At 36.4% G+C, this 27,961-nt stretch overlaps 1 protein-coding gene across 1 annotated transcript; it reads right to left on the bottom strand.

The window, feature by feature from the left end:
* On the bottom strand, positions 1–27,903 carry ITM2B (integral membrane protein 2B). Its single transcript, XM_058685457.1, has 6 exons — positions 27,602–27,903; positions 5,715–5,843; positions 3,994–4,200; positions 2,418–2,528; positions 1,840–1,990; positions 1–741 (listed from the first exon to the last, which is right to left on the bottom strand). The coding sequence occupies exons 1-6, from the start codon at positions 27,716–27,718 to the stop codon at positions 656–658; spliced, it is 801 nt and encodes a 266-aa protein (XP_058541440.1). The 5' UTR covers positions 27,719–27,903; the 3' UTR covers positions 1–655.
* Positions 27,904–27,961: the final 58 nt, after the last annotated feature.

The raw sequence follows: 27,961 nt of genomic DNA, 5'->3' as shown, positions 1-27,961 counted from the left end.
TTTTAGTCAAACAACTTTGTGATATTTATATTCCATTGCACAGATATGGGTTATACAAATTAGTAACACAAGTTATTTCTTAAATTCCAAACATTTTCTAAAATATTATTACAGCAGATGTCTAGGATATTAAAACATCAAGGTGGAAATCATACTCTAAATAGTTAAATATGACACTGAAAATACTGCACATTTTAATTAGAGGAAAATTAAAATGTGTGCTCAAATGCTCTAACAAACTAAGTAGCAGGGCAGCTAACAACTACTAATAAGTCACTGTGGTCCATTCTAACGTATGCATATATATGATTTTTCTTTAGATAACCCCTCCTCTGGAAAATGCATAATTCAAACATAAAAATCTGGATAAATGATTTAAAGAAATTTAAATTCTTCCTAACACATAAGATCTATGGTGTATTATTATCTATGACTTCATACAACTACTAATTCAAGATAAAAGACACCACACTTGGAAAGAAGAAAAGATTTTTTTAAAGTAATGGTTTTAATTGAATTAATGAGATGAAAAGATAGTGAAGCCCTGTTTGCTACTTACATGAAAGAAGATCTTAAAAAATAATCACTGCACAAAATACAAAGGGTGGGGTTATGATGCAATATTAAATTTTTCTCCCATGTTTTTCTTGACTGTTCAAGGACAAATTACAGTTTCCACAGCAAATTTGTTTTCAAAATGCCGAATTGTAACACAATTGCTGACTTCACGTTTCTGAATACCTGTTTGGAGGGAAAAGTTTTTAAATTTCTGGTTCTTTAGTAATTCATATTAATCTTCATAGTTATTATTTACATATACAGAAATATTATACTCTATTCCATGAACTTCTATGGTTTGATTTTTTAACACTGGAGAAAATAATCTGTCTCTCTCGTCTGAACTAAGTATCTTCACAGATCTTATTAACAATGATAATGCCGCACATAAATTTATGACTTTGTAGTGGAAATGTTCTATATCTTGACTGTGGTGGTGATTTGTTGAAACTCAGACGTGCACACTAAAGAGGGTGTATTTCATTATACGTGTAAGTCTGGCTTTTTAAAAAAAATATCAGCTAGAAAGATAATTTTAAAATGTAAGAAATCAAGCAGGTTTCAGGTGACTCATCATCCAAGGTGAGAGAACATTATTAAGGTGCTAACAAAAAGCCAGGAAAGCACTTTTACTAGGTGCCACAATTCCAAAGAAATCACACCACAGTGATTCAAGTGGCACTTCTTACTTTCTACAGCTTTGTCACATGTACTTTCATTTTATTTTTACAAAGATCTTGAAAGGAAAGGGGGAGATACTGTCACTCTTGTTTTTCAGGTTTAAAAAAAAAAAAGGCTAAATGATTTGGCAAAGCCACATTACTTCTGTCAATGCTCTTAATTCTTTAGCCAAATTCCCTTCTAACTAACCTGACTATGATTATCTTCAACGTGATCCAAAAGGCAAACTCTCTGTTTAGAATCCAGATCCCTGAGCACACACCTGAAGAGCTCCTCTAGAGACCTTCTGGATAAGAACTCTCACACAATGTCACTGAACCAAAGTGGCGGGATGGAAGGCTGGACTGGGTGACTACATGGAACGTGAGCTGACAACATCTCAAGGCACTGACATTTCACATTCACCTATTCTATCTGAGAAGAGTGAATTTAGAATTTAGGTGATTCTCTGGGAATTTAGAAATACTATATAGTGATACAATATAGTTTTACTTTCTCACTCGTGGAAGCATATGATAACAATATCAGCCTACATCTAAATCTAGGTTCAACACAACGAAGTAAAACAAACTTTGCTGCAAGCACAGTAAAAAGTATTACCTTTGATGGTTTCTCTGCGTTGCAGTTTGTAAGTTTCCTTGTCATGGCACAGTCGGTAAATAAAGAAACCCAGGTGATCAACGTTTTCAATGCGATCGGTGATAACCATGTGTTCATGAATCAGATACGACTGAGGCAAATAGGTTCCAGCCTACATTTGGAAAATAAATTCTATGAATACCTCAAAACATACATTGAACAGATGAGGAAATGTGTGCAACAGAGGTTTGCAAACTACTTCCCACCATCTGTTTTTACAAATAAAGTTTTATTGCAGTACAATCATGCCTATTTGCTTACATATTGTCTATGAGTTGAATAGTTTGCAACACAGATCGTACTTCCTAAAAGTCTATTACTGATTATCTGGCCCATTAGGAAAACAAAGATATGATTTAAGAAATTATATTTTATTTCAAAATATAAAAAGGAAAAAACCCAAAACCACACATCTTAATTCCTCTTTATAAAATTCTTGGCTGTATTTCCAGTAAGATGGGCACTTACAGGGTTAATATCTCAACCATGAATTCTAAGATAACAGCATTATTAATAAGAAATATCTGAACATTTCATACCTTTATATTAATAAGTAACTCCAGTAGGTTTCTGGGTGGCATAACAATGGAAGTATTCAATGGAATCACATAGCACTTATCCAGATTAAGATCTAAATAGGCTGTGAGTTTCTGGAAAGAAAAAGATAAATTTTCATTAGATTAATATTTGTAACATAGCAACTGATTTTTAAGAATAATTTGTACCATTAAAATGGGTTGGCTTTAGAATGTGTACATCACTTGCATTTCAACAAATGAAGTATTTGGTGGGATAGGAACAGAAGGTAGTATTGAAAGAGGAAAAATTATCACTACTAGTAAACAAAATTCTTATCAGGGGTTTGTTTCTATAAGTGATTAACAAAAAACTATTAAAATTAATAGCCTTATCATCTGATTAAGGGATATAATCAGTTTCCTCACATGTAGTAAACCCCAATGCCCTCCAAGGTATCCATCCATTACATGTAAGAATTAACTTCTGTCCTATGCATCTAGAATACTACTAGTTACTACCATCCTTAGAGAAACTGAAATAACAGTCAGTTAAATGGTTTTCCGTGTTCTTGTGGTTCAGATGAGACTGTGGTTGAGAAGGATTATCTCATGGGATGGTTTTGAGGATTAACAGGAGTTCAATTAAATCATGTAAACACTTTGATTTCTACGAGCTCAGTGTTAGTTATTATTTACTATTTGCTTTGGATAGGCTTATTACCTTGAAGATATGTAATTTCTCAAACTACTTTATAAACACTTATCAGTTGTATTTATTAGGCATGAAATATTTGCAAAGCTCAATTCAGTGACATGCCTGAATGTTCAAACTGGCAAACTATACAGAGATGCAAAATCCACAGATAATAGGTAAACTTCCAAATTTTTTAAGAAAACAAAAAATTCTTGGGAAAAAAATTATTGGGGGAATATAACTATTAACTAGATATTAAATAATACCATATTATCATGTTCACTTTCTTAGAGGTAATAAATGATATGGTTATGTAGACGTTATGTACAAGAGACAACAGCTCAAGTGTCTAGGGGTCAAGTGTCAAATGTGAGAAAAGAAATTAAGAAAATGTGATAAAATTTTGGAAATAGGTGGAGGATCTGGGATAGTCACTGTATTCTCACTTCACCTTTTTTGTATTGCATAACAATATTCAAAACTAGGGGGAAATGTAAAATGAGAACTTAAAAATAGATTAATAAAATGATACAGAAGTAAGATTACTAATATTGGAAAATGCTACACAGAAATGGGAGCGTGAATCACCTCTTATCTAAGAAAATGAGAGCACATAAGAAATAGCAATTTACTAGCAAAGGAGAAGCAGCCATAAGGTAAACACAGCCATGGGAAGAAAAGTTAACATGGAAGAAGGCCAAGTCCATTGAGGGTCGGCTTCAGATAAAGAAATCCATCAAATGTTAGGGCATTTTGTAGGGAAGAAGAAACCCAAGTCCATTTTCTTTTTAAGTAAAAAGTAAACTCTAAATAGAATAAATCAGAAAATACTGAAATTAAAACTGCAAAAAGCACAAATTAAAGAACGTGCATTCTTTTTACAGTTCTAGACACCTGACTCACCTTGTTAAAATCATGAACAATGTTGGCAGGATCACTATCTGCAAATTCTGGGACAGGCACACTGATGAATTCAACCTCATCTTCCTCAAAGATCTTAATGTTTTCCTCAATTGTCTGGTAGCGAGCAGCCGGGGCATCTGCAGAAGGCTCGTTTAAGATGACATCATCTTTGATATACTTTATTCCACAGTAGTACACGTCATCTGGCTATAGAGAGTTTAAACACTATTTCAGCAATTCAGAGGGAGATAGGTTTTTAAATGTAAGCATTACTTAAGCTGCCACAGCTTATCTAAATAGCATTTTGCTTGCAAACTCTTACTTTTAGATGACAAGTCAGACAGTTTAATTACACAGTTAACACATTCTTTAAGACAGGGATTTGAAGTATTGTAAAAAAAATTGTTTCAGAAGGAGAAAAGCAGCTGATTTTTCCTTTACTTTTTATAGTCGACAAAAATAGAATATAAAAGCAATTATTCAACTGGTGACAATTAAATTTGAAGAAACACATAGGCCTACTTCTACCTGTAGGCATTATTTTTATAAAAGAATATATTCAGAAATGAATGTTTTTTTTCTGAAATATACTTTTAAAACTTTTTGATATGATTCACTGACTAAATGATTTTTCTTTTAGCCAAAAAAGGAGTCGTTTTTCTGTAATTTTTACAGGAATACAAGTAGTTGTGATTTTTTCTTAAAATGTATTACAATGAAGTGGAAAATAACAGGCAGCCTAACAGATTAGAGAAACCACTATAAAGATTGTTTTTAAAAAATCTACATAAAGACTAGGTAGGAGCATGTAACAAGCAATATGTTAAGGCAAAAAAATATCTCTGGACAGGTAATTGCAAAATGTTTTTTTCTACATCAAATATAATTCTTGTAAAAAAAAAAAACGGCATTGAAAAAGATGACTAGTATTTCAATAATGTCTACCAACATGCAATTTTCTTGAAAATTATAGAAAATGAACATGAAATGTATACATACTATGGCAGAATGTTTCATTATTTTAATAAAATCTATTTGCCAACAGTTTCTCCAAATTTTAAAATGTTAGAAAATATAAACCTATGAAATTATTGCCAAGAGAAATAGATCACAAAACACAGATCATAAATCATGAGTATCATGAGAAGAAAAATCTCATGTCTTAACCCACTAGGATTACTATTAAACACTCTCAAGTTATAAAACAACATTCATCCTAAATTACTTCAACATCACTGCTGAAGTCACGCAATTCTTAAAGAGAAACCAAAAACTGGGAAAGAGTCAGAGAGATGTGGTGCCAGTGAATTCAGTGCCCAGGAGCAAAGGCTACTGTAGGGGAGTCCAAACTGAGTATCAAGTTATAGTCTATCAACAAGACAACATGTGATGTTGTCTGATGTATTTACTCAATTGGCAATTAATAACATTACACCTTAGCCACTAATTATAGTAGGAAAATGAAGGTTAGTCAATTTTGAAAAATCATCCAATAATCTATACTCTTTAGTCAGCAACATTTCAAAACACTATTCTGCTTTTAGTGACTTTCCAAAAGGCTCAGCAAACTTAACGTTCAGATTTTTACACACAACTCTAAAGTAGGACCACCACTCTGGCTAAAGGCCACAGACAAAAAGTGCAGGCTTAGAACAAATTTGGGCCAATTTTCTAATACATGTGAAGGAAAGGCAAAAAAGTCCTTAGCATTTTCCACTTACTTGAAGTGCAAAATATTTGTACAGGTATGCTCCTCCTAGAATGACACCTGCAAGCATAAATGCTAGTCCAAAGCACATGCACCAACACCAGGCTCTTCTTTGGCCAACTGGTACCACTTCATCTGGGTCCTAAAATATGAAAAAGACCAAAAATGGTCAGTATCATATATCCAGTGAGAATCATAGAAAGGTCAGGATCGAAAGAAGTCTAAAAAGGATTATCATTTTATAAACCAAGATATAAAGACTCAGTTCTTTAATCAAAATCAACCCAGGAATTATTAGGTTGTGGTGCCAGAAGTCACCACAATGCCACTCAAGCTGAGCCATCAGTCTCTTGGGAGGGTTTTTATTCTAATTCTCAACACCTCTGCTACTCATACCTCTAGAACAATAACATAGTCTATAATTTCTATTGTCTGTGCACAACTTTTGGTGATTAAAATATCTTCTAACATTTAAAAATTCAGGAAAGGCTACAACACAACTTCGTCATGAAGTATTATGGTACTGAGCCTTCAGTGTATATTACATTATACTATAACTTCAGTGTATATTACATTATACTGTAAAATTATGTATTAGCCTGCTACAGATGGCTAATAGTTCACACCAGGTATAAAGGCAATCCTAACAATACACAAGAAAAAGTAACAGGAAAATAAGGGACAGAACAAATAATATGAAACAAATTCTTTAAACAACTGGAGTCTTAAAAAATAAGACAAACTTATCCATAAATAATCCCATAATTCCACTGCCCTACTCTAAAAAACATCCCCGTTTGACAAATGTTTTCATTTTTAAGATAGAAGCAGTAGAAAAATGAGGAAAGATTCAACAGAGAAAAACTTACAAAGGTAAGAGACATACAATTAGTTAGAATTTTTATTTTGATCCACTCAAGGAAATAATTTAGCCTTAGAACGCCATCTGGGGTCACAATATCCAGTCCTTTAAATACTCCCTTTGCCCTTCTAACTCAGTTCCACTACTCTGTCACTACAGATTTACAGCTAATTTCTGATTTGTACCTGGGTTAATGTCAAAAAGGTGACAAACGAGATTAGTTGCTAGTGTTATCTAACTCATGGCTCAAGACACATAGTACAGACAGCAAAAGAAAAGCTCCAATTGACTGGAAACCAACATAATAAAAGATGTTCTAGTTAGTAGTATGTATGTACAGCCACTCAAGTACATGACTCTGATCTTTACTTGGAAAACTGAATATAGGATGGCTTAAGGGAGAAAGTAGACTTGACCCACACCTCTGCAGATAAATACAGGGAATATAAATAAAAAGGAAGAAAAACTATATGAACAATACTAGATATGGTTGAAGCAAGAATACAACCAAGAAAGAATGAAAGTCAAGGTTATGTTTTCAATGCTAAGATGAGAAATTTCAACATGACACTACTGAGAAAAAGCCCAGTCCCAGACGTCCCAGTCAACCAAGAACAATTTAGAGCCAGACAGTGTGTGCCTAGGTTAACTGAGGTTTTAAACAGAATTTAACAATATAGAACAAATGCCTTATAACTTAAAGATTGGATCAAACACTGTGAGAGCGTTACGCTTTGCTGTAGTAGGTGAACTTGTCCAAGTACTGTACAAATACTTAACACAAGTGCACTACAAAATAGTGTGTAAAAAGAATAAGCCTAGAGCAATTTATCAAATCATGGAAGATATTCCATCTGTGAACGGAAAGCTTTAAGAATTCCACAGAGTCATAAGGTATTATAAAACTTGAATGATAAAGTCTAGTATTTTGCTTGAGCCCCTGTCTGATATAAATATGTAAGGAGACAATAAACAGTTCCTAGCATAATTAATTTTAGGGTGGAAGCAGGGTGGGGGGGATGAAAATGACAGATGGCAACAGTCATTTCCAAACATTTGGTATCAGCTGCTGAGACAGTCAAATGTACGTACAACATCCACCCTGCTTGGCAGACTCCCTTCTCTAGTAGCACATAAATGAATACCCAAAGAGCATGGGCTGCCACTTGTAAAAGAATATGCAGCCCCAAATGTCAAGTTGATGACAAATTTCTAGGCCTTTTGATATATCATTTTTAACTGGTCAGCAAACAATAATTTTAAGAAATTATAAATGTCTACTAGGTGCCAAGAACTGTACTAGGCACTGGTGTAAATAACCTCTGCCAAGAAAGAGATCATTCAGATCAGCCTGGAAAATAAATATACAAAGAGAACATAAACATGATATGGGTTCTAACAGAAAAATGGAGAACACAGAAAAAGGGATGCTAGTGTTTGGAGTAGAGCTCCCAGAGGAGACAATACTAGAGTGGAATGTTGAAGGACAAATGCTCATTACCTACGCGGAAGACAGAGTTAAAGGGAATTATATTTAGGGCAAAGAATGAATAAAATCATGGAGCCAGAATGCACAGCATCTCCAAAGACCACATGTGGTATGGCTGAGTGTCCAACATGGTGGGGAAGGTACAAGAACTAAGAATGGAGGACCACCTGGGTGGCTCAGTTGGTTAAAGGTCCAACTTTGGCTCAGGCCATAATCTCATCACTCGTGAGTTTGAGCCACATGTTGGACTCTGTGCTGACAGCTTAGCACGGAGCCTGGGGCCTGCTTCAGATTCTATGTCTCCTTCTCTCTCTGCCCCTCCCTCGCTCATGCTCTCTGTCTCTCCCAAAAATAAATAAACATTAAAAAAAAAATTTTTTTTTAATCAGAAACTAAGGGTCTTTGGCCAAATTATAGATCCATGTCCATGCACCACAGTCATGTACTTCCTAGAAGAGTTATCAGATCTTCAAAGTCCATCTAATCTTTTTTTTCCTTTTAATTTCTAGTGATCATTTTCTACCTTGCATTAGAATATTTCATATACAGATCTTCTCTCTCCCTACTAGGCTATAAGGTTCTTGTGAGTATCCATTCATATTCATTTTGCATTACTGGTAGCTCCAAGCCAAGTTTAGTACTTGGTTGGCACTCAACAAATATTTGATGAGTGAATGAAATTTAGATTTGTTTTTAAAGCTTGGTTATTTACTTTTCTAATGACCCATAAGAGTTACATCAGCAGCCAGCATGATAATGAAGGGTGGGGGCAACATAAGAATTCATGACACATAACAGAGTGTGGCTATTTAGCAAAGGAAAGCAGCCCTAAGTACTTAGCCCAGTTCAACATTTATTAGGGACCTGTTATTTGCAATGTACTGTGCTAGATCCCGTGGGAAATTCAAATGTGATTAAGACATGGCTCATACCTTAAGCAATTTACAGTCAAAATTAACATTATTCATGACAGATAAATGACATTCCATATTACAATCTGAATTATGGAGAAAGGATTAAAACATACTGAAGACAGAAAAGTTTGTAATCTAAGTGATCATTAAAAGTGCATTTAAATGATTAAATTAACACTGTAAAGAGAAAGCCCAAAGCCACATATATGAAATTTAAGAAAAACCCCATGACCATCTCAAAATAGGTCAAAAATGCATTTGACAAACTCCAACTCCTATTCATAATAAAATCTCTTTGCAAACTAGAAAGAGGTAAAACTCCTTTTTTTTTTAATGTTTATTTGAGAGAGAGAGAGAGCACGCAAGCAAGAAAGGGGGACAGAGAGAGAGATGCAGAGCACAAGCAAGGGAGGGGCAGAGAGAGAGAGGGAGACACAGAATCCAAAGCAGGTTCAAGGCTCTGAGCTGTCAGCACAGAGCCAATGCAGGGCTCAAACTCACACGCCATGAGATCATGACCTGAGCCAAAGTCAGACACTTAACCAACTGAGCCACCCAGGTGCACCAAGAGGTAAAACTCTTTAACATAAATAAGGCTAATGATAAAAAACCCATAGCAAACCTCATATTTAATGGTGAAACTTCAGACTTATACCATAATATTTCAAGTCAGGGAATTATAATGGCTGCTCACTAAAACCAAATGTTTCCATTTAACATTATACTACACATCCTACCTAGTACACAACGGACAAGCACAAGAACAGATCTAAAGATTACAAAAAAGAAAGCAAAACTATCAGGGCACCTGGATGGCTCAGTCAGTTAAGCATCCGACTTCAGCTCAGGTCAGGATCATGCAATTCGTGAGTTCCAGCCCCAAATTGGGCTCCCTGCTGTCAGCGCAGAGCCTACTTCGGATCCTCTGTCCCTCTCTCTCTGCCCCTCCCCTGCTTGAGGTCTCTCAAAACTAAATAAACATTAAAAAAAAAAAAAAGAAAGAAAGAAAGAAAGGATGAAAAACTATCCTTATGTGTAAATGATATCACTGTCTAGAAAATCTGAGAAAGAAAAATAATTCAAACTAATTAAAGTTCAGCAAAACTGCTGAACATCAGTAATTAAAGATCAACTGAGTCAAAGATTTATATATGTGACTAGTCATACCATCATTATTCATAATAGCTCCAAACTAGAAACAACACAAATACCCACTAAATGAGGAATAAATTGTGGTATGTTTCATATTGAACCTCAAAAATATGCTAAGTGAAACAAATCCAACACAAAAGATTATTTACTGCATGATTCCATTTTTTATGAAATTCTAAAAAAGGCAAATATAAGTGACAAAAAGTAGCTCAGTGGTTGCCATGGCCAAGGGTTGGTGAAGGGAAATTGAAGGCATATAAGGGCATTTTTTAGGGTAACAGATATGTTTCATATCTTGATGGTGGGGGATATACAACTTTATGCAATTACCATAAATTCAATCAAGTTATACACACAGAATGGGCAAATTTTATTGCATGCAAATTATACTTCAATATGGAAAGTGCAGAGAAAAAAAAAAAATCAAACAAGTTCTTATAATACCAGGCAATAGAGAAAGCCTAATGCTTTCCAAATGCTAGGAAAAGGGTGGAGTAATGGGAATTGAGAATGTTCATACAGTTGGCAGGTACAACTGCTTGGAGAACAATTTGGCAGAATCTAATAAAATTGAAGATACACACACACACACACACACACACACACACACATCCTCTAACCCAGCAATTCCATTCCTAGGAATATGGCCCTAGATAAAGTTTTATACATGTACACAAAGGTCTAAAAATGATTACTGCAGAATGGTCAATTAAGAAAAACATTAGAAATAACCTACATGTCCATCAAGTGGAGAATAAAGTATTTAGGGTCACACAATAATAATCAAAATGAAATCAACTAGCATAGTTGATTTTGAGATAAATCTCAGAAACATAATGCCCAATTTTTAAAAAAAGGTAAGTTGGATATTACCAGTGTATGATATTTAAGACTTAAAAACATATCAAATGGTACTACACATTCTCTGATTTTCTATGCTTGGATTATTTCATAATTAAAGGACAGCAACAACAACAAAAATATCAACAAAAAAAGGGGAAACACCCATGAACAAGGGCTTCCTTGCCAGGGTATATAAGTTTACCTGGCCTAATTTAAAACAAGTTAGAGACATTTCCTCCCCTTGTACTGCAATAAAACTGGTGCACCTTAAATTATGCTGATGAGGTAAAAGAGCTCCCATAGGTGCTGTACAATTATCATCTCATTAATCTTCCTAAAACCTCAAGTTTTTACCCCAGTTTATAAATGAAGACACTGAAGCACACTCTGGCCTATAATCATCCCTCCACAGCAGTATGGAAAGACAGTTTTTGGAAGCATTCTCGCTCTCTCACTGAACTAATTTCTGGTTCAAATAAATCTTATCATCATATGATGAAGTAAAATTACTTAACAAATTATATTTTATGCAAAATGAAGGGTAAATTCTGTTCTGGTACTTCAATTAGTTAAGAATTAGGTCACCTCAGTCAGTTCCCTAAGAGGCTTCAGTAAATGTGCCTCCATTATCAACTTAACTCAGACAAAACACAAGGGTTTTCATATAATTTTTATACTGTTCCTATACTAACGAATCCCCTCACATCCTCAGGCACTTCCATTTGAGACTTCTTTATAGGATGAATGAAGAGACATTTTTTCCAAAGCTCCCACTTATACTATTATGCAATTTATTATAGCAAATGCAATAACAAAGCTTTAGGAACCAGAATACTAAAGAAGAAAACATCTCCTAGGGTTAAAAATTATATCACCATAGAAAGCAAAGAAAAGAAAAATGAAAAGGAAAGAAGAAGAAAAAGGAGAAGAAAAAAGGCATAAAAATGCTTTAAGTATAACAACGAGACCAATAGGGACAAGAATCAATACAGTTTATTCAACTCAAAGTAGCATGAACTACTGAACCTGCAGAAATAGATCTGGTTACTTAGAAACATGTACATTTTTAAAACACATTTAGTAATATAGATAAATATAGAGTTACACAGGCCAGCTGCCCAGGGATGTGTTTGGCCTATATTCTATTTTCCAAAATACAGAATTAGCTGGCAACATTTTTAAAAAGAATCTAATGATTCAAATTTTTACAAATGAGTTTCTCTTCATTGTTCTAGTTTTCTCAACTTCTCATCATTTTTCTCCCCAGTTGAAGGCCAACATACCATATTCTTTTCTACCGTGTTGCTTAGTTTTTAACCTTGATCTTCATTTCCTACTCTGACTAGGTGTGCTTCCTTCTGAGAACCAATTTTTATAAAACAACCAGTCTAAACCATTCCTTATATAAAGGATTTTGACTTCTGAGTTTCAGACTGAATTAGTATGGTGAATAAAGAACCTTAATGCTTGAGGCACGTACGTGGCTCAGTCAGTTAAGCTTCCAACTCCCGATTTCAGCTCAGGTCATAATTTCAGGGTCGTGGGATCAAGCCCCAAGTCTGGCTCGCTCTCTCTCTACCCCTCTGCCCCTCTCTCCTGCTCGGTCTCTCTCTAAAACAAAATAAAATTTAAAACAAAACCAAAAAACCCCAATGCTTTAAATGACACAACAGGAATTCTCCTATAAACAATAAATCTGGATATGGATAGTATCAGCAAACCAAAAGTGGTAACAGAGAAGAGCTGGAACTGAACAAGCCTAGATAAAATCATGGACCAAGAACTACAGGAATGAAAGATCTGTTCTAGACAACACCCAGTTCCCAGAAAATATAAAGACAATGAGAATGATAAAAGGCTACTTACAGGTATAATACCATCTATATTCTGGAAAAAGCAAACTACATAAAGAGGAAATAGGAATGGAGTGAGAGAAAGAATTACGAAGCGGTATGAACATTTTGGGGTAAAGAAACTATTCTGCATCTTGACTGTGATGATTATACAACTACATTTGTCAAAATTAACACAACTGTATACCTAAAAAGGCTGAATTTTCAGTATGCAAATAATACTCCAGTAAACTCAAATTCCTCTCCTTTCCCAACTTGCAAGGAACGGGACAGGGTTTTTTCCTCAGAATCAAGTAAATGATTACTAAAGAAGCTGGAAAAGATATAAACCTGTAAGAGAAGACAAAAATGAAAAGACAGCAGACAAAAATGTCAGAATTTTGGAGGATGGGAAACAGGTGGACAAGTTTAACTTCTCTGAATCAATTATGTCATCATAAACATGGATTAATAATAGCACCTATCTCACAGAGTTGTTGTAGGATTAAATGACGAAATATATGTGAAACATTTAGATCACAGCTTGGTATGTAGGAAACAGTAAGTGCTCAACTGATGACAGCTATTATTATCCTGCCACCATCTAATTTAGCTAGGAAAGGTTAAGCTGAAACAAGTATCCACTGGGGTTGAAGCCAATACAAAGCAATCTACAACAGTACTGAAAAGGCCAACTGGAAAAAGATTTTACAGTACCAGAGGGGAAAATTAAATCGCTTCTTACTCAAGCAAGAATTCTAAAATGACAGACAAAGCATTTTCCAAAAATGCTTTCCTACCTATATTCTTAGAACCACAAAAGTTATGTAGGTGATTGCTCCAACAAATCACTGCTGTGTAGAATACCAGTGCCACTCATTTACTATTTGTATATGTTCTATTCACCTGACTCCTACATTAGTTTTCTTTCCTGCATATGAAAGAATCAAAAAGACACAATCCGGGGCACCTGGGTGGCTCAGTTTGTAGAGTGGCCAACTCTTGGTTTTGGCTCAGGTCATGATCTCAGCATGGTTCCTGAGTTCTGAGCTCTGCTTGGGCTTGCCTAGGCTCCACGTGGGGAGTCTGCTTGGGACTCTCTTTCACTCCCTCTTTCTCTGCCCCTCCCCCGCTGGCCCTCTCTCTCCCTCTAAATAAATAAAATAAAACTTAAAAAAAAAAAAGACATGATCCAGCAGTCTGCTCATTATTTATAGCACTATTGCTAAATAGTCTGTTATATGTAGAACACAAAATCTATGGCTAAGAAGCTAAATTCTATAAAAATATCAAAGATTTGTTTGCATTTTGTCTTGTTCATTTAAATTAGTATCTGAATTATGCTTTTCACGTACTTTTCAAGTAAGATTGCTATAATCTCAACTATGATGATAAAGTCCACATGACAAATGTGTCTGGCACATAAAAAGGAAGAGTTTTCTAAGTGCTTGGCATTAGACGGATAATAAAGTTACTGCATTATTTTGTACTTGAACTAGAGAGAGGTTTAAAAAGTGCAAAATTAATAGAAAATTACAATGTCTACAAAACAGATTTTCATTAATGTCTTTTTTTGTGAATAAATCCTAGAACAATACATGAGCAGCAATACAAACAAAAAAAATGAAAAATTTAAGCCACTTTATAATAATTTAACTACTGTAAAAAATTATGAAATCTGAACCAGACTACCGGCATTATATAAATTGGTACAGGCCTGGGTTAAAAAAATATATATAGGTCAGAACTAAAAAAAAAAAATTGGCTATAAAATGCTTTTAGTGCTGGATCACAACTTAATCACTTTATATCATTAAGGACAAGCAGAGTATCTAACACAAAGCAGAATATTAATATAGGCATACCTTAAACATTTTCTATTCTGTTTTTGGTTTTTTTACGTATTTTAAAGGTACTCATTATTCTTCAGTGTTTATTCAATCTCCACTGAAGAGCATTTTCTATTTTATGAAGTGAGATCAAAAGGTACTGAGTAGTCAAAAGAAAAGCCTACACTAACAGTAACAACCAGACGTTTGTAAACAACAGCATTATCCACAACTGCTATTTACTATTAATCATAGGCTTTCCCAGAGACAGATAAAGTGGTCAAGATAGAGTTCTTCTGCCACTGGCTGAATTATGAGTTCATATTGCTCCTAATAAGAATATCAACTGTCTTCTTCAAAGTAAAAGTGTGATAGGAATGCTCTACTTGCTATAACTCATTATAAAATTAAGTGTCAAGATTGGGGGTGGGGGGAAGCAAACTCATTCTGGACTCATTTTTGTAAAAATCTTGGATGTCAAAGTCATTCAACAAGATAATTCATATTCATATTCAAGTATGAGTAATTCCATTTAAAATGCAGAACTCTTGGTAAGAAAATTCCAACTATATTTTTCTAAAAGCATCAAATAATTTAAATGTAGAAAGTTAAATCTTCTGTCCAAGTTTAGAATTTTTAAAGTTAGACAAAATTACTGGAAAAAAATTCCAGTTCTTGAGATGAGAGATACTTGTCTAGCATGAACACATAAAAAGTGCTTTGAACCTATGCCTAGCACCAAATACACGCACAATACATCAGTAGTCACTCACATTTGATCTTGCTCCCTTATCCCACACCACTCTCCTAGCTCTAGGGTCCAGGGGTGTGTGTTTTTTGCAACATTTAAATAGGTTTGTTACTAATTTGGTTTACACAATTGGTTGGTCTCTCTCAGCTGTACTAGGTGCTTTCTTGAAGGCTAGGATGCTTAGTAATTTTTAAATTCCTAATAGTGTCTGGCCATGAAGTAGATGCTTCTGAAAACGTGATCAGTACAGTTTTCAGAAAGAAAAGATCTACTGGTACCATGAAAGGTCATTTAGTCCAACACATCATTTTACAGATACATATAATGAGGTCCAGAGAAGTTAAGTGAAATTATTTGTGTACTATCACAGAACTAGTAAGGCCTGAATATCATCTCACTCCATGTACATCTTAGGGAAGGAAAAGCATGGGGCTATTATGTAAACCACCTGACTAAATAGCTTATGCAAATACACTGATAATAAGTGAAGTGACACCAGGTAATAATTGGATAATCCTCATATCCAATCAGAAATGACTTAGCCCGAGTTTCTTCAGAATTCTGCTATCATAATTTTATTTGAACTGAGGCACACTCATATTAAGCACTATGTGTTAACTATTATAACAGTAGTATTGTATTTATTATGTTGAAAATTAATACGATTTTTCTGTTGCTCATCAAATTACAAAGGACAGTAACAGAAAGTATTAAAATCCTATGCACACAAAGCAAAAACAACAAAGGAAAATAAGTCAGGCTTACCAGCATATAGACATTTCAAAATAAATAGAAAAGGCAAGATATTAATTATAAAAATGAAACCTGAGGCACCTGGGTGGCTCAGCTGGTTAAGCATCTGTCTCTTAGTTTTGGCTCAGGTTGTGATCTTATGGTTCATGAGTTTGAGCCCCATATCAGGCTCTGTGCTCACAGTGCAGAGCCTGCTTGGGATTCTCTGTCTCCCTCTCTCTCTCTCAAAAATAAATAAATTTTTTTTTTTAAAAATGGAACCTAAGTAGAGTAATAAAGCCACAAAGCAAAACCAGCTTTCTAAAATAACTCATGAAGGAGACAGTTTTAGAACTTTATAGAGGGAAACCAGAAGATGCCTCATCTATCTTTCTAGGCCATCCTGTCTGACCTTAAAACTAATGCTAATATGGGGCACCTGGCTGGCTCAGTCGGAAAAGCATGGGACTCTTGACCTGGAGGTCATGAGTTTGAGCTCTATGTTAGGTGTAAAGATTACTTTAAAAAATAGTGCTGATAATAATGCAGATAATAATGGTTTCCATTATTAGCTATTATTACCATAAAATCCATTTTTAATCTTTAAAATGCTACCAAGACAGCAGAGTTAAAAGTCCTATTATTGATTTCCAGTTAAATAGTCATGTTTACTTCTTCCTGAAAGCTCAACAGAGTAATAATAAAGGGATAAGCAAATTAATAAACTGTAAGCCAGAGAATGGAAATGAATGACATTAAACAAATTATGTCAATAAAAATTTTGAAAGCCAAAAACATACAGACAAAAATCCCAAACTTCTAGAGGGGAAAAAAAAAATTGGTCATGTATAAGGAACCAGGAGTCAGAATGACATCAGTCCAGAAGTTAAATGAATCAATGCCATCAAAACGGTGAAAGAAAATTGCTAACTTAGATTTTTATACCCAAATAAATTACCAATTGTCAATTAAATGTGAGGATAAAGATTCTCAGACAAGCAAAGTTTTTTAAAAAAACTGATTTCAGACACTTTTTCTCAGATTCATACAACTGCAGATCCAACACAGAATAAAGACAAAGGCAATTCAATTCTAAGATAATAATTACTCTTGGATATTTGTATAGCAACATGCTTAGAGTACAACCAGTTGGGATGGCAAAAGTGAAGAATGACAAGTGGAATACCACCAAGAAAAACAGAAAACTCGATGAGTTACCTAGTAAGTCTGTAAATACAGACAGGCAGGACCTGCTGTCAGAGTCTGAAGATGAATTAACAATAAATACATAGAAAATTAAGCAACTCTCCTTGGCCCAAGAAACAATGATTAAATCTAAGAAAAATGGGGTGCCTGGGTGGCTCAGTTGGTTAAGTGCCTGACTTCAGCTTAGGTCACAATCCCGCAGTTCATGAGTTCTAGCCCCGCATTGGGCTCTGTGTTAACAGCTCAGAGTCTGGAGCCTGCTTCAGATTCTGTGTCTCCCTCTCTCTCTGGCCCTTCCCCACTCATCCTCTGTCTTTCTTGCTGTCTCTCTCTCAAAAATAAACATTTTTTTAAACTCTAGGGATAATAAAAAGGTTTTGTATGAGAAAAGAAATAGAATAAAGCTACATTACTCAGGTGTAAATGATGTTTATGTCAATTACAATAAAAGGAAAGAATATCAATTTAACCAGAAATTACTATAACTATACCTTAAGAATAGACTATGTTTGTAATATGTTAATATATAGAAAAGGCTAAATATTCACTTTCCATATAAGGAAGCCAGTAGGTGATAAGCTAAAACTGCAAAAAATACAAACAAAACAAAAACTATGAACAGCAGCATAAGCAAATATGGAGAGTAGTTTTCCAAATGTGGTCCAGGGACACTTTTAGGGGTTCCACAAGGTCAAAACTATTCTCATAAAAAAACTAAGACACTGTTTTTTTTTTTCATTCTCACTCTCTGACTAGTGTATAGTCAACTTTTCCAGAAGCTGAATGTGTGATAGCACAATAAGCTGACCACAAAAGCGGATGTGAGAATCAGCTATTATTAATAGTCTTCTACTAAGCTATTCAGTAGAGTATTGAAAAAATGTAAAAGTGTTACCCTTCTTAAAAATTTCTGGTTATTTTACACTATAACCAGTTTACACTGTAACCATCTAACTGACTTGAATATAAATTTAAAAAGTTTTTCTGGTTATTTGGAAAAGTTCAGTATTCATAAAATTGTCATTTATGGTAATGTTTTATAGGTTTATTATTGTTATTTTAAGTTAATAATATTGTTGTAATTTCTAATATAGTAAATATCAATAGATATAAACTGCATTAATCAAAAACTCTTTGGGATCCTCAACAAATTTTAAGAGTACAAAAGAGTCCTGAGACCAGAAAGTTTGAGAACCACTAATTTATAGAAACACGGAGCTAGGATCATCGTATACAGCTGGGCAGATTGTTCTGAGTACAAGGATACAGGGCCAAGGAGATCAGTGAAGCCAGAATCCAGTCTGTGCTCTGCTCACCAAAACCACAGAGGGCAGCCTTTTCTAATTTTCAGAAAGGCAGAGTGTAGCCTAGTGGCCACTCTGATAACAAAAGATCGTAAGAAGCCAGAGTGAACCCAATTGCCTCAAATTAATCTTCAAAGATAGAAATTAGAATAGTGGTTGCCTCTAAGGGGAGAGGAGGAGACTCTACAAGGACATGGGAACTTTGTGAGTTGACAGCAACATTCTACCTTGATTGGGTTGTTATTCAGGTGCGTATGTTTAAAGTTACATAACTGTACACTCAAAATTTGCATTGTAATGAATATAATTATAGTGTGATTTTTAAAAAGTGGGTTCCTCTGTGATAGGGCAGGATTATTTGCATTTTAAAATAAAGTATTACTTGGTAAAACCCCAAATTAAATTTATAAAACTCTATTAACATCCTTTATGTGATGGAAAATACCCACTTTCGCAGGAAAATGAATACAACTACTGAAGGTTAAGGGTTTTATGTTATAGAAAGGAATCCTCATCAGAATCCTTGGAGAGCGTGATTTAATAACAATATTGTTATGTAACTGACATGTGACATAGAGATAAACAATAACAGTAAACACAAGAAGTAATATTCCAGAACAAGAATGATGAGAAAGAAAAGTGGGTCTTTATTTTAATAGATAGGGATGAAGGAAATGCCTTAACATTTAAGTTTCTATGTAGCAAGTATTGTTAATTTCATCCCAACAACTCTCTAGAAGGCCAGTGTCACCACACTATCCTACTAACGAGGGAACTGAGTCTTGGGGATGTTTCCTGACTTGCGCAAGTTACCAGATCCAGATTACAACATTAACATTTGCCAGTAGGATCTCACCCTATCTGAAAATGGCTTTAGGTGTGGGGCACTGGTCTATAAAAAAACAAAACAAAACTGAAATTAGTAACTGCCCTGCTTCGTTAACTTTACTTCTATCTTTAAATCTTACTTCTAGAAATCTTTAAGGTAAGTTTCCTTAAAACAAGTGACATGTGCAAAGTGGAATCAAAGCAAACAGGAAAACTAGACAGATGCTACATCTGGTCTCACATCACATAGCTATTTAATAATCTGAGGAATGCCAAACCCTGTGACAGCTGTAGTTATAAGTGACAGTAATGGTAGTAGTAATAACAGCAGCTAATGTCTATGGAGTCTTACTCTCACTCTATTCCAGGCACAGTGATAAACTTTTTACAGATTATCATACTCCCCATTTTGCAGAAGAAGAAAATGAGACATAGAGAGCTGAGTATCACAGTAAGGGCTAGTAGAGATAGGACTTAAATCCTAAAGTAGAACTGCCTAGTCTGAGTTCTCAGTTACTAGACTCAACGGCTTCCTGATCTGTACCCCTTTACTGAGTGAGGATACTGGGGCAAAAGGGAGAAACTGGTTGATTTTCCCCTCAACCATTTAAAAATGTGAAAATAATTCCTAGCTCATGGGCCATATGAAAACAGGCAGCAGGCCACATTTGAACACATGGGCCATAATTTGCCAGCCCTGCTCTCTACTATAAAGGAGACTAAAACAGTGGCCCATGTCAAGCTGTCAATTCTTGCCTGAAATTCCTGTATTAATTAGTTGTTAATATTTAAAACTCAGGTTTCAAATAAAAACCCTGATTCTACCTTGCCTTTAAAAACTGGAGAATCAAACAACACTGGATCCTTTTTTTTTTTTTTAAATGAAAATGAAGAATATTCTAACCGTTTAATAGGTAAAAAGCCCAGCTTCACTAATTTATCTGCTTGGGCCCAGGAGGTGTTGAGTTTGCGATCTCTGCTTAAAGAGTCTATCACTGTCCTGGCTAATACTGATGTCTCGCTTGGGAAATGTTCTTGGCACTAAGATGAAAGCAAGGAAAAAATAAATTGAAGACGAAAGCTACAAAATAAAAGATAAAAACTGATAGAAGAGTGTATATAGCAGAACAGAAATACTAAAAGGTTGGCTGAGAAAATGAATTTTAAGAAATGCAGACGCAGACAGACGGGACTCTGGAAATCATTTTTCCCAACACAAAGCTGGGTCTTCTTTTGGACACTACAGTGATCCAACTAATTTATTTTTTTTTTAATTATTTTTTTTTTCAACGTTTTTTATTTATTTTTTTGGGACAGAGAGAGACAGAGCATGAACGGGGGAGGGGCAGAGAGAGAGGGAGACACAGAATCGGAAACAGGCTCCAGGCTCCGAGCCATCAGAGCCCCAGAGCCTGACGCGGGGCTCGAACTCACGGACCGTGAGATCGTGACCTGGCTGAAGTCGGACGCTTAACCGACTGCGCCATCCAGGCGCCCCCCAACTAATTTATTTAACAATGCAACTCACCTTTTGGGGCTTTGTATTAAATAATTTTAAACATAATAATCATATTTAAAGCAGAGTAAACAATTCAAGATTTAGGCTTTAATCTTAATATGTTCTGCAAAACAGACAAATTTTTTTTAAATGTTTATTTTTGAGAGAGACAGACAGACAGACAGACAGACGGCAGGGAAGGGGCAGAGACAGGGAGACAGAGAATCTGAAGCAAGCTCCACACTGACAGCAGAGAGCCCCATAAGGGCTTGAACCCTGGAACTGTGAGATCATGACCTGAGCCGAAGTCGGACACTTAACTGACTAAGCCACTTAGGTGTTTTGGGAAACAGACAAACTTTTAAAAATAATTTTCGCCAGGGGTTGTCTGGATGGCTCAGTTGGTTAAAGTCTGAGTCTTTGATTTCACCTCCGGCCATGATCTCAGTATTCCTGAGACAGAGCCCCAATCAGGCTGACAGCTAGGAGCCTGTTTGAGATTCTATCTCACACTCTCTCTTTCTGCCCTGCCCCTCTCCCACTTGAGCCCACATGCACATATACCCATGAGAGTTCTCTCTCAAATAGAAAATAATAATAATAATGTTGGCATTAAAACAAACTTTCAAATATACAAAAACCCATCAACACTTCATTTCCTAAAGTATGAAATTCAACTATGCCAAAAAGGTTTATGCAAATATTTTTAAATCTCCAATATCTAACACCATAATTAGTGTCAATTTTCAAATAAAGTTCCTAGATATTTAACTTGAAAATGTTCAGGCATTTACACAAATTTTATTTCAACATTAATTTCTCTTCTGATACATACACACAAACACACACACACACACACACACACACACACTAGATCTAAGTCCTATAATTACTGTGGGAACCTTATCAACATTAAAAGATAATACATTAAGTGAAAAATCAGAATATCCTTCTTAGCATATAAAAAAGAATACTTTCTTCATTTCTATAACTCAAGACTAAAATTCTTCTGCATAAGAATAAAGCCTATGTTCATTCTTTCCTGATTTTTCCCCAAGTGACAGAATTATAGAAATACTTCATAAAATTGTTTTTCCCCTCAAATCAATTAAAGGGCTTAAAAAAAAATATTCAACTGTTTAAAATAATTTTGTTCATTCACTTGCGATTATATTGTAGATATCTTTAAAGCTATTAAGAATATGTATCATAAATACTAATTAAAGGGGATAATCACAACTAAATGATTTTTTAATGATGTTCTTTGGGTCCTATCTGTACTAAAATTTCTAAACTTTTAGCCATCTACCCTGTAAAAGACATTCATTGTTAAGTTTTGTGCAAAGAAAATAAGAGAGCCAGGAAATAACTCTGCACATAAGCTTCTTGAAAACCTAGTTCCAGTGTGACTGTTTTCTATATCATTTGGACAAAAACCACCTGAGAAACTCAGAACTGTCAAATCCTGTATTAAAACAGGCAGGAGTTATGACCTGAAAAAGCCTTTTGATGGCAAATTCCTTAACTCCTCAGTCTAAGCTCTAATAAGAATTGCCAAGTTTACCTAAAAGGTACCTACAGTTTACCTAAAAGGTTTAAGAGGATGAATTCACCGATTCTGTATTTGAAAAGACATAAATATTTTCTGGATCTTCCTCTATTGACACTATGATACACAAAGCAGTCCAAGTAGCTTTAGTTATAATATGAATTCAGAAAGTATTTCCTTTTGGAAAAAGAAAATGCTTTTAAATAGGCACTCTAGATATTAAGTTATGATATGATAGAAAAGGAGAAATAAAATGTCCCAGAATTACTACTTACTACATTTTTCAATGAACATTTAGTTTAAAGCACGTCAAGCTTTAGTAATATATAATGAAAACTTTATAAGTTAAATTCTAAATCAACTATAATTAAGCCTGTGCCATGAGTTCTAAAAGATATTTCTGGTTAAAAAAAAAATGCTTATATTCACTTATATGGCAGAGCTGAATTTGAATTCTACAACATCTGATGCGCTTACTTTGCTAAGGATGATACACTTGCTTCTGTTTAGTACAGACAAAATATGTTTAAGGTGACACTGTGAAGACCCCAGGCAGGTAAATTTGTCCTCCAAATGCGCAATATGCAACCCTGTCCACCCTCTGCAGTAGCAGCAGCAACCCCAGAGGCATGTGGAAGGAGGGGTCAAGTCCTGCCAAGTCATGTGGTATGCACAGGGGACACTTAATTTATCTCCCAATATTAAACCCTCACACTTCAACTATCGATAAATACCCTCTTGGAGAACCAAAATGTTAAGGACTATAAATTTTTTACTGGCCACTGTTTACAAGCACTAAATTACACAACTAGGTAATGATATGTAGATTCTTTAAAAACAACCAAGCTCCCAATCTCTTCTTTAAAGGTCAACACATTTATTTCAGTAAATGTCATATATTTTATGTTCCTCCTTCCCCTTCATCCGCACCAAAAAAACAAAAACCAACCACCACCACCACCACAAAGCTAAATTACTGAGCCCATTAGTCCTATTTATGCAAACAGGAAACACCAGAAAGTGTAAAGAACTAAGTCCAAATAGCCATTCTGTAATGGGTAACTCAGAACTTAACTGGGGTAGTGGTCCTGTACTTTTTCTCCCACTTCCATCCTGCCCCATCTTCTCTCCCACACAAGCAGTTTCCTTTTCTCCCCTTTTGCATCTACAACTACAATGCAGGGCAGAAGAGAGGCAATGCTATTTTTCAGCAGTACAGCGGCAGGAATACCTATGAAGCAAATTTAAGCTTTCGGAGTTTTGATATTGGGAAAGGTGTTTCATAATTAGGCATTACCAAAAAAGCTGTTACCAACTACTGCTCTAAAATGAGGGAACCCAAAGGGCACCTGGGTGGCTCAGTTGGTTGAGTGTCTGACTCTTGATTTCTGCTCAGGTCATGATCACAGCGTCCTAGGATTGAGCCCAGCATCCGGCTCTAAGCTGAGAGTGAGCTGCTTAAGATTCTCCCTCCCTCGCTCTCTCTCTCTCTCTCTCTCCCTCTGCCCCCTCCCTTGCTCATGTGGGTGCACTCTCTTGGTGAGGTAACCCAAAATAAAAAATTGGTTTATTACATAAAACCTTGGTCCATTTCTTTTCTCTTTGACCCACTGCTACTTAATACGAAGAAGGAATGTAACATGCTAAACATGGGGAAGAAGAAAGGGCACAGCCTGGTTAGGGTGAGGAGCTAGTTGTTATTTTTCACAATTAAAACAACTTAATTCCTGCCAAATATAATTATGTAATCCTAACATCTTCATCAAATTGTAAAACTGGAAGAGTCCTTATAGACCATGTGGCTGTACCCGCTCATCAAACAGATAAAGAAAATGAAAAACTTAAGCCCAAGCTCAGTTATGTAAAGACAAAACTGGGACTTCTGACTCAGTACATTAAGTATTTTCTTTCATATCTGCAAATATATAACAGTTTTCCAAGGCTCAAAGTTATAGACACAAATGTAAGTGAATGAATTGCTGCACCTAACATAAAACATGCATGGGATTTCAAATTCACCTGTTACACAGAACAGAGGTCATACTCTGCTATTTCTGTATCTTTATCTCTGAGCTTTGTGACAGTTGGGACAGGCAGAGGAAGGTGAAAAATTAAAGGGAAAATGTAGTGACAGAATAGTAAATAGGGGCGCCTGGGTGGCTCCGTTGGCTGAGCATCTGACTTCAGTTCAGGTCATGATCTCGTGGCCCGTGGGTTCGAGCCCCGCGTTGGGCTCTGTGCTGACGGCTCAGAGCCTGGAGCCTGCTTCAGATTCTGTGTCTCCCTCTCTCTCTGCCCCTCCCCCACTCATGCTCGCTTGCGCGCGCTCTCTCTCTCTCTCTCTCTCTCTGTCAAAAATAAATAAACATTAAGAATAGTAAATAGCGAGCTAGTTGAGATAATCAAGAGACATGGCTGTTGGGAGTTGACAGCTACTGCAAAGACAAGACTGAAAAATGGGGCAATGGAACCTGCAATAAGAGCTAAAGAAACAGCAAAAGACAGAAGCAACATTAAAGTACTGGAATGTGTGTTACATAAGACAGATGGCTGGAGTGATCAGAATTCTTGATGGTAGAGATCAGAATTCTTTGGTAGATTCTAACCAATAGAACCTGCATTTTTTAACCAGAATCCAAAATGACATCAGGGCAGGTGGCCCTTAACTGTACATTTTGAGAAACAAATGTCTTTTGGACATTGAGTTCCAGGAGGGTTTAAAGGTATTAAAAATGTCTTGTTCAGGAGTTCTGGTCCATAATTAGCTTTACTTGATTCTCTCAACCAACCAGGCAGGCAAGGAAATGCCCCAGGGGGAAAAAAGGAAGGCTGATTCGGTGCAGAATCTGGGCAGTCAAACCAGTGGTTACTGGTAAAGTCACCCCAAGGAGCTAGAGCACATTATGTAATCACAGCCCAAGCTAAGATGCAGATCAGAAGTTCTTTCACAACGTCTATTACTAAGCAAAGTCTTCATTTACCGTTAAGTGACTGATTATACGGGTTCTACTTTTAATGTAGAGCAATATTTTGTCACTCACTGAAGAAAAGAAGTCTTTGAGCTTATTGCTAGAAAAAGAATTAGTCATTTTTTTATCTGCCTATTCATCCATGACTGCTGTGTGGTTACAAAGGAATACTCTGGCCCTCACAGCTTAGTTCAAGTATTTTTATTTAGATATAGGATCTAAGAAAATAGAAAGCAAATAGAAAAAGAAAATAGAAAACAAAGCACAGAGCTACCAATGGCTACTTTTTCACAACTGCTGGGAAAACAAAATTAGCGTATGGTGAAACTGCGAGAAATTCTGAAAATCTGAAAACAAAGTTAACATTTCAGAAATGACAGAAAATGTTAAAAGTCAGATTTAAAGCTGCCTAGCAAATTAATTCTGTCGTTCATCCAGAGTTTCAAATCTCCTTCAGTACAGAGAAACAGAGAAAAGCTCTCTGAAGTGACATCATCTGATGCTTTCTCCCTCCCTTTTTTTAAACGGGAGGAATTATATTTATTTATAGGATTTTTTAAAAGATACATAATACGATTAAAATCTCTATATGTATCTGAGACTGTGACTGTTATGACAGGGCACTTGACAATCTATTTTAGGTGCAATGAATGTTAAATAAACACAGAGCTAGGATAATAATTTGCTACTGGAATTATCCTCTGTGCATTCCAAACATTTTCTTTTAAGACCAAGACTGTTTGCAATGGATTCAGAAAAACAATACCAATACCAAAACTCTTAATCCTTTTAGGGAATCAGTTCACTGTTCCTATTTCAAGGCAAGGCAGTCATTTAAAAATCAACCCCTGATGTTTTTGTTTTTAACTAGAACATTCCCAAAAAATAAGTACAGGCACATCCAGCTTCACACAATCTCAAATTTTTTATAGTATGTCAGTGCCATATTTTTCAATAGTAACTTTCACTAAACCATATAAAAAAAATAACTTATTACTCACACCGGCACACAATTATTGTTTTTTAAGTAAAAACTAAGTGTGCCCTACTGATAACACGTCTTGAAAAATGCTAAGGAAAAAGTAAGTTGTGCAGCATAAGTAACTTCTACAGCTAATTTCTAGAGGACTGAATTTTTGCAGCCCGAAGATCTCGTAGAAAATAGGCTAGGAGTCTTTCCTTTTTAACTTGAGACAATTACAATCGTATTCTAAATGATTTATTATTGTAAGCCGCTAAAAGCTACCACAATTATGGTCCCACTCCTGATTTTTAATTAGGACTAAAAGGGGGAGTTTGCGAAATAAAGGAGAATTTTATAAGGGACTTGGACAAGTTTCTCCCGTTTAGTTTCACTTAGCGTAAGGGGTCCTCATAAAGACGCTTATATAATTGAAAAACCAGTTGTCGGTTTGACACTAACATGTACACAGTAATTACGGATCTTTACCGGGAATATTTGTTTTAACTATAAAATCAGTAGCCAAAGGCTACTCTGAAAAGATCGTCATTTCGCTTCCTTCCGTCACCCGTTCCTCAGCCCCCCCTCTCCAGACCCCAAAGTGAAGTTCACCTGCCAATACCGAAGGGCCGTGGAAAAAGGAAGTAAAGAAAATGCTTTTAAAATTAAGAGACTTACAGCAGCTGGACTTAGTCCAAGTGCTGTTCAGCCTGGAAACGAAAGTAGGAAGCAACAGAGGTTTAGGCTTGTAATGATGTCAGCCATTTTAGGCACATTATTTACACTGGGAGGAAGTGCCAAACTCTGTGGTTGTTTTTGTTGTTTTGCATGTCGCCGCCGGTCTCCAGGTGGAACGAACCCAGTCACGACCCAACGCACCTTCCCCCGACTGCACAACGACCGTGAACTCGGCACAATTCTTCGATCCCTCTCTCCAGGCCTCGCAAGCCCCCGATCCCGTGTTAAGCACCGATTCCTGCACACGCACTTTCTTACAAAGGAGAAGCTGCGGCCGGACACGCAAGGGGGAGCAGCCTCAGAAGAAGGAGAGCCCGGAGACCCTCCCGGGGACCCTCGCCCGCACCCCCGCGCCACCGCGAAGCGCAGAGCCGCCCCGGGGCCCTCGTAGCCCTGCGGGCCGAGCCGAGCTCCCAGTCCCTCGACCTCCCCGGCCCTCGGACCTTGCAGTCCACCGCGACGGCGTCGGGGGGGATGATGAGTGCCTCCTCGCCGCACTTGGGATCGTCCTTCTTGGCCTCCTTCTGGGCCAGAGCCGAGTTGAACGTCACCTTCACCATGGCGCGGCCTGGGGCGCCCTCGGAGGGCGGCGGCGAGCTCGAGGCGAGGGCTGAGGGCTCCTGGCTTCGGCTGCAGCCTCCTCGGCCGGGAGCGGCTCAGCGACGACGGAGGTGAAGCGAGCGGCTCCGCGGCTGCTGAGGCGGCTACTGCTGCAGCGCTCCCGCAGCCTCACAGCTCCCGGGCGAGGGCGGAGACGGCTCGCACCCCCGGGGGCGGGGTTGGAGCGGGGAGGACGGGAGGGG

This window comes from Neofelis nebulosa, chromosome 1 (genome assembly GCF_028018385.1).
Source record: "Neofelis nebulosa isolate mNeoNeb1 chromosome 1, mNeoNeb1.pri, whole genome shotgun sequence".
NCBI classification, from domain to species: domain Eukaryota; kingdom Metazoa; phylum Chordata; class Mammalia; order Carnivora; family Felidae; genus Neofelis; species Neofelis nebulosa.
This window is presented reverse-complemented; position numbering and strand designations above follow the sequence as displayed.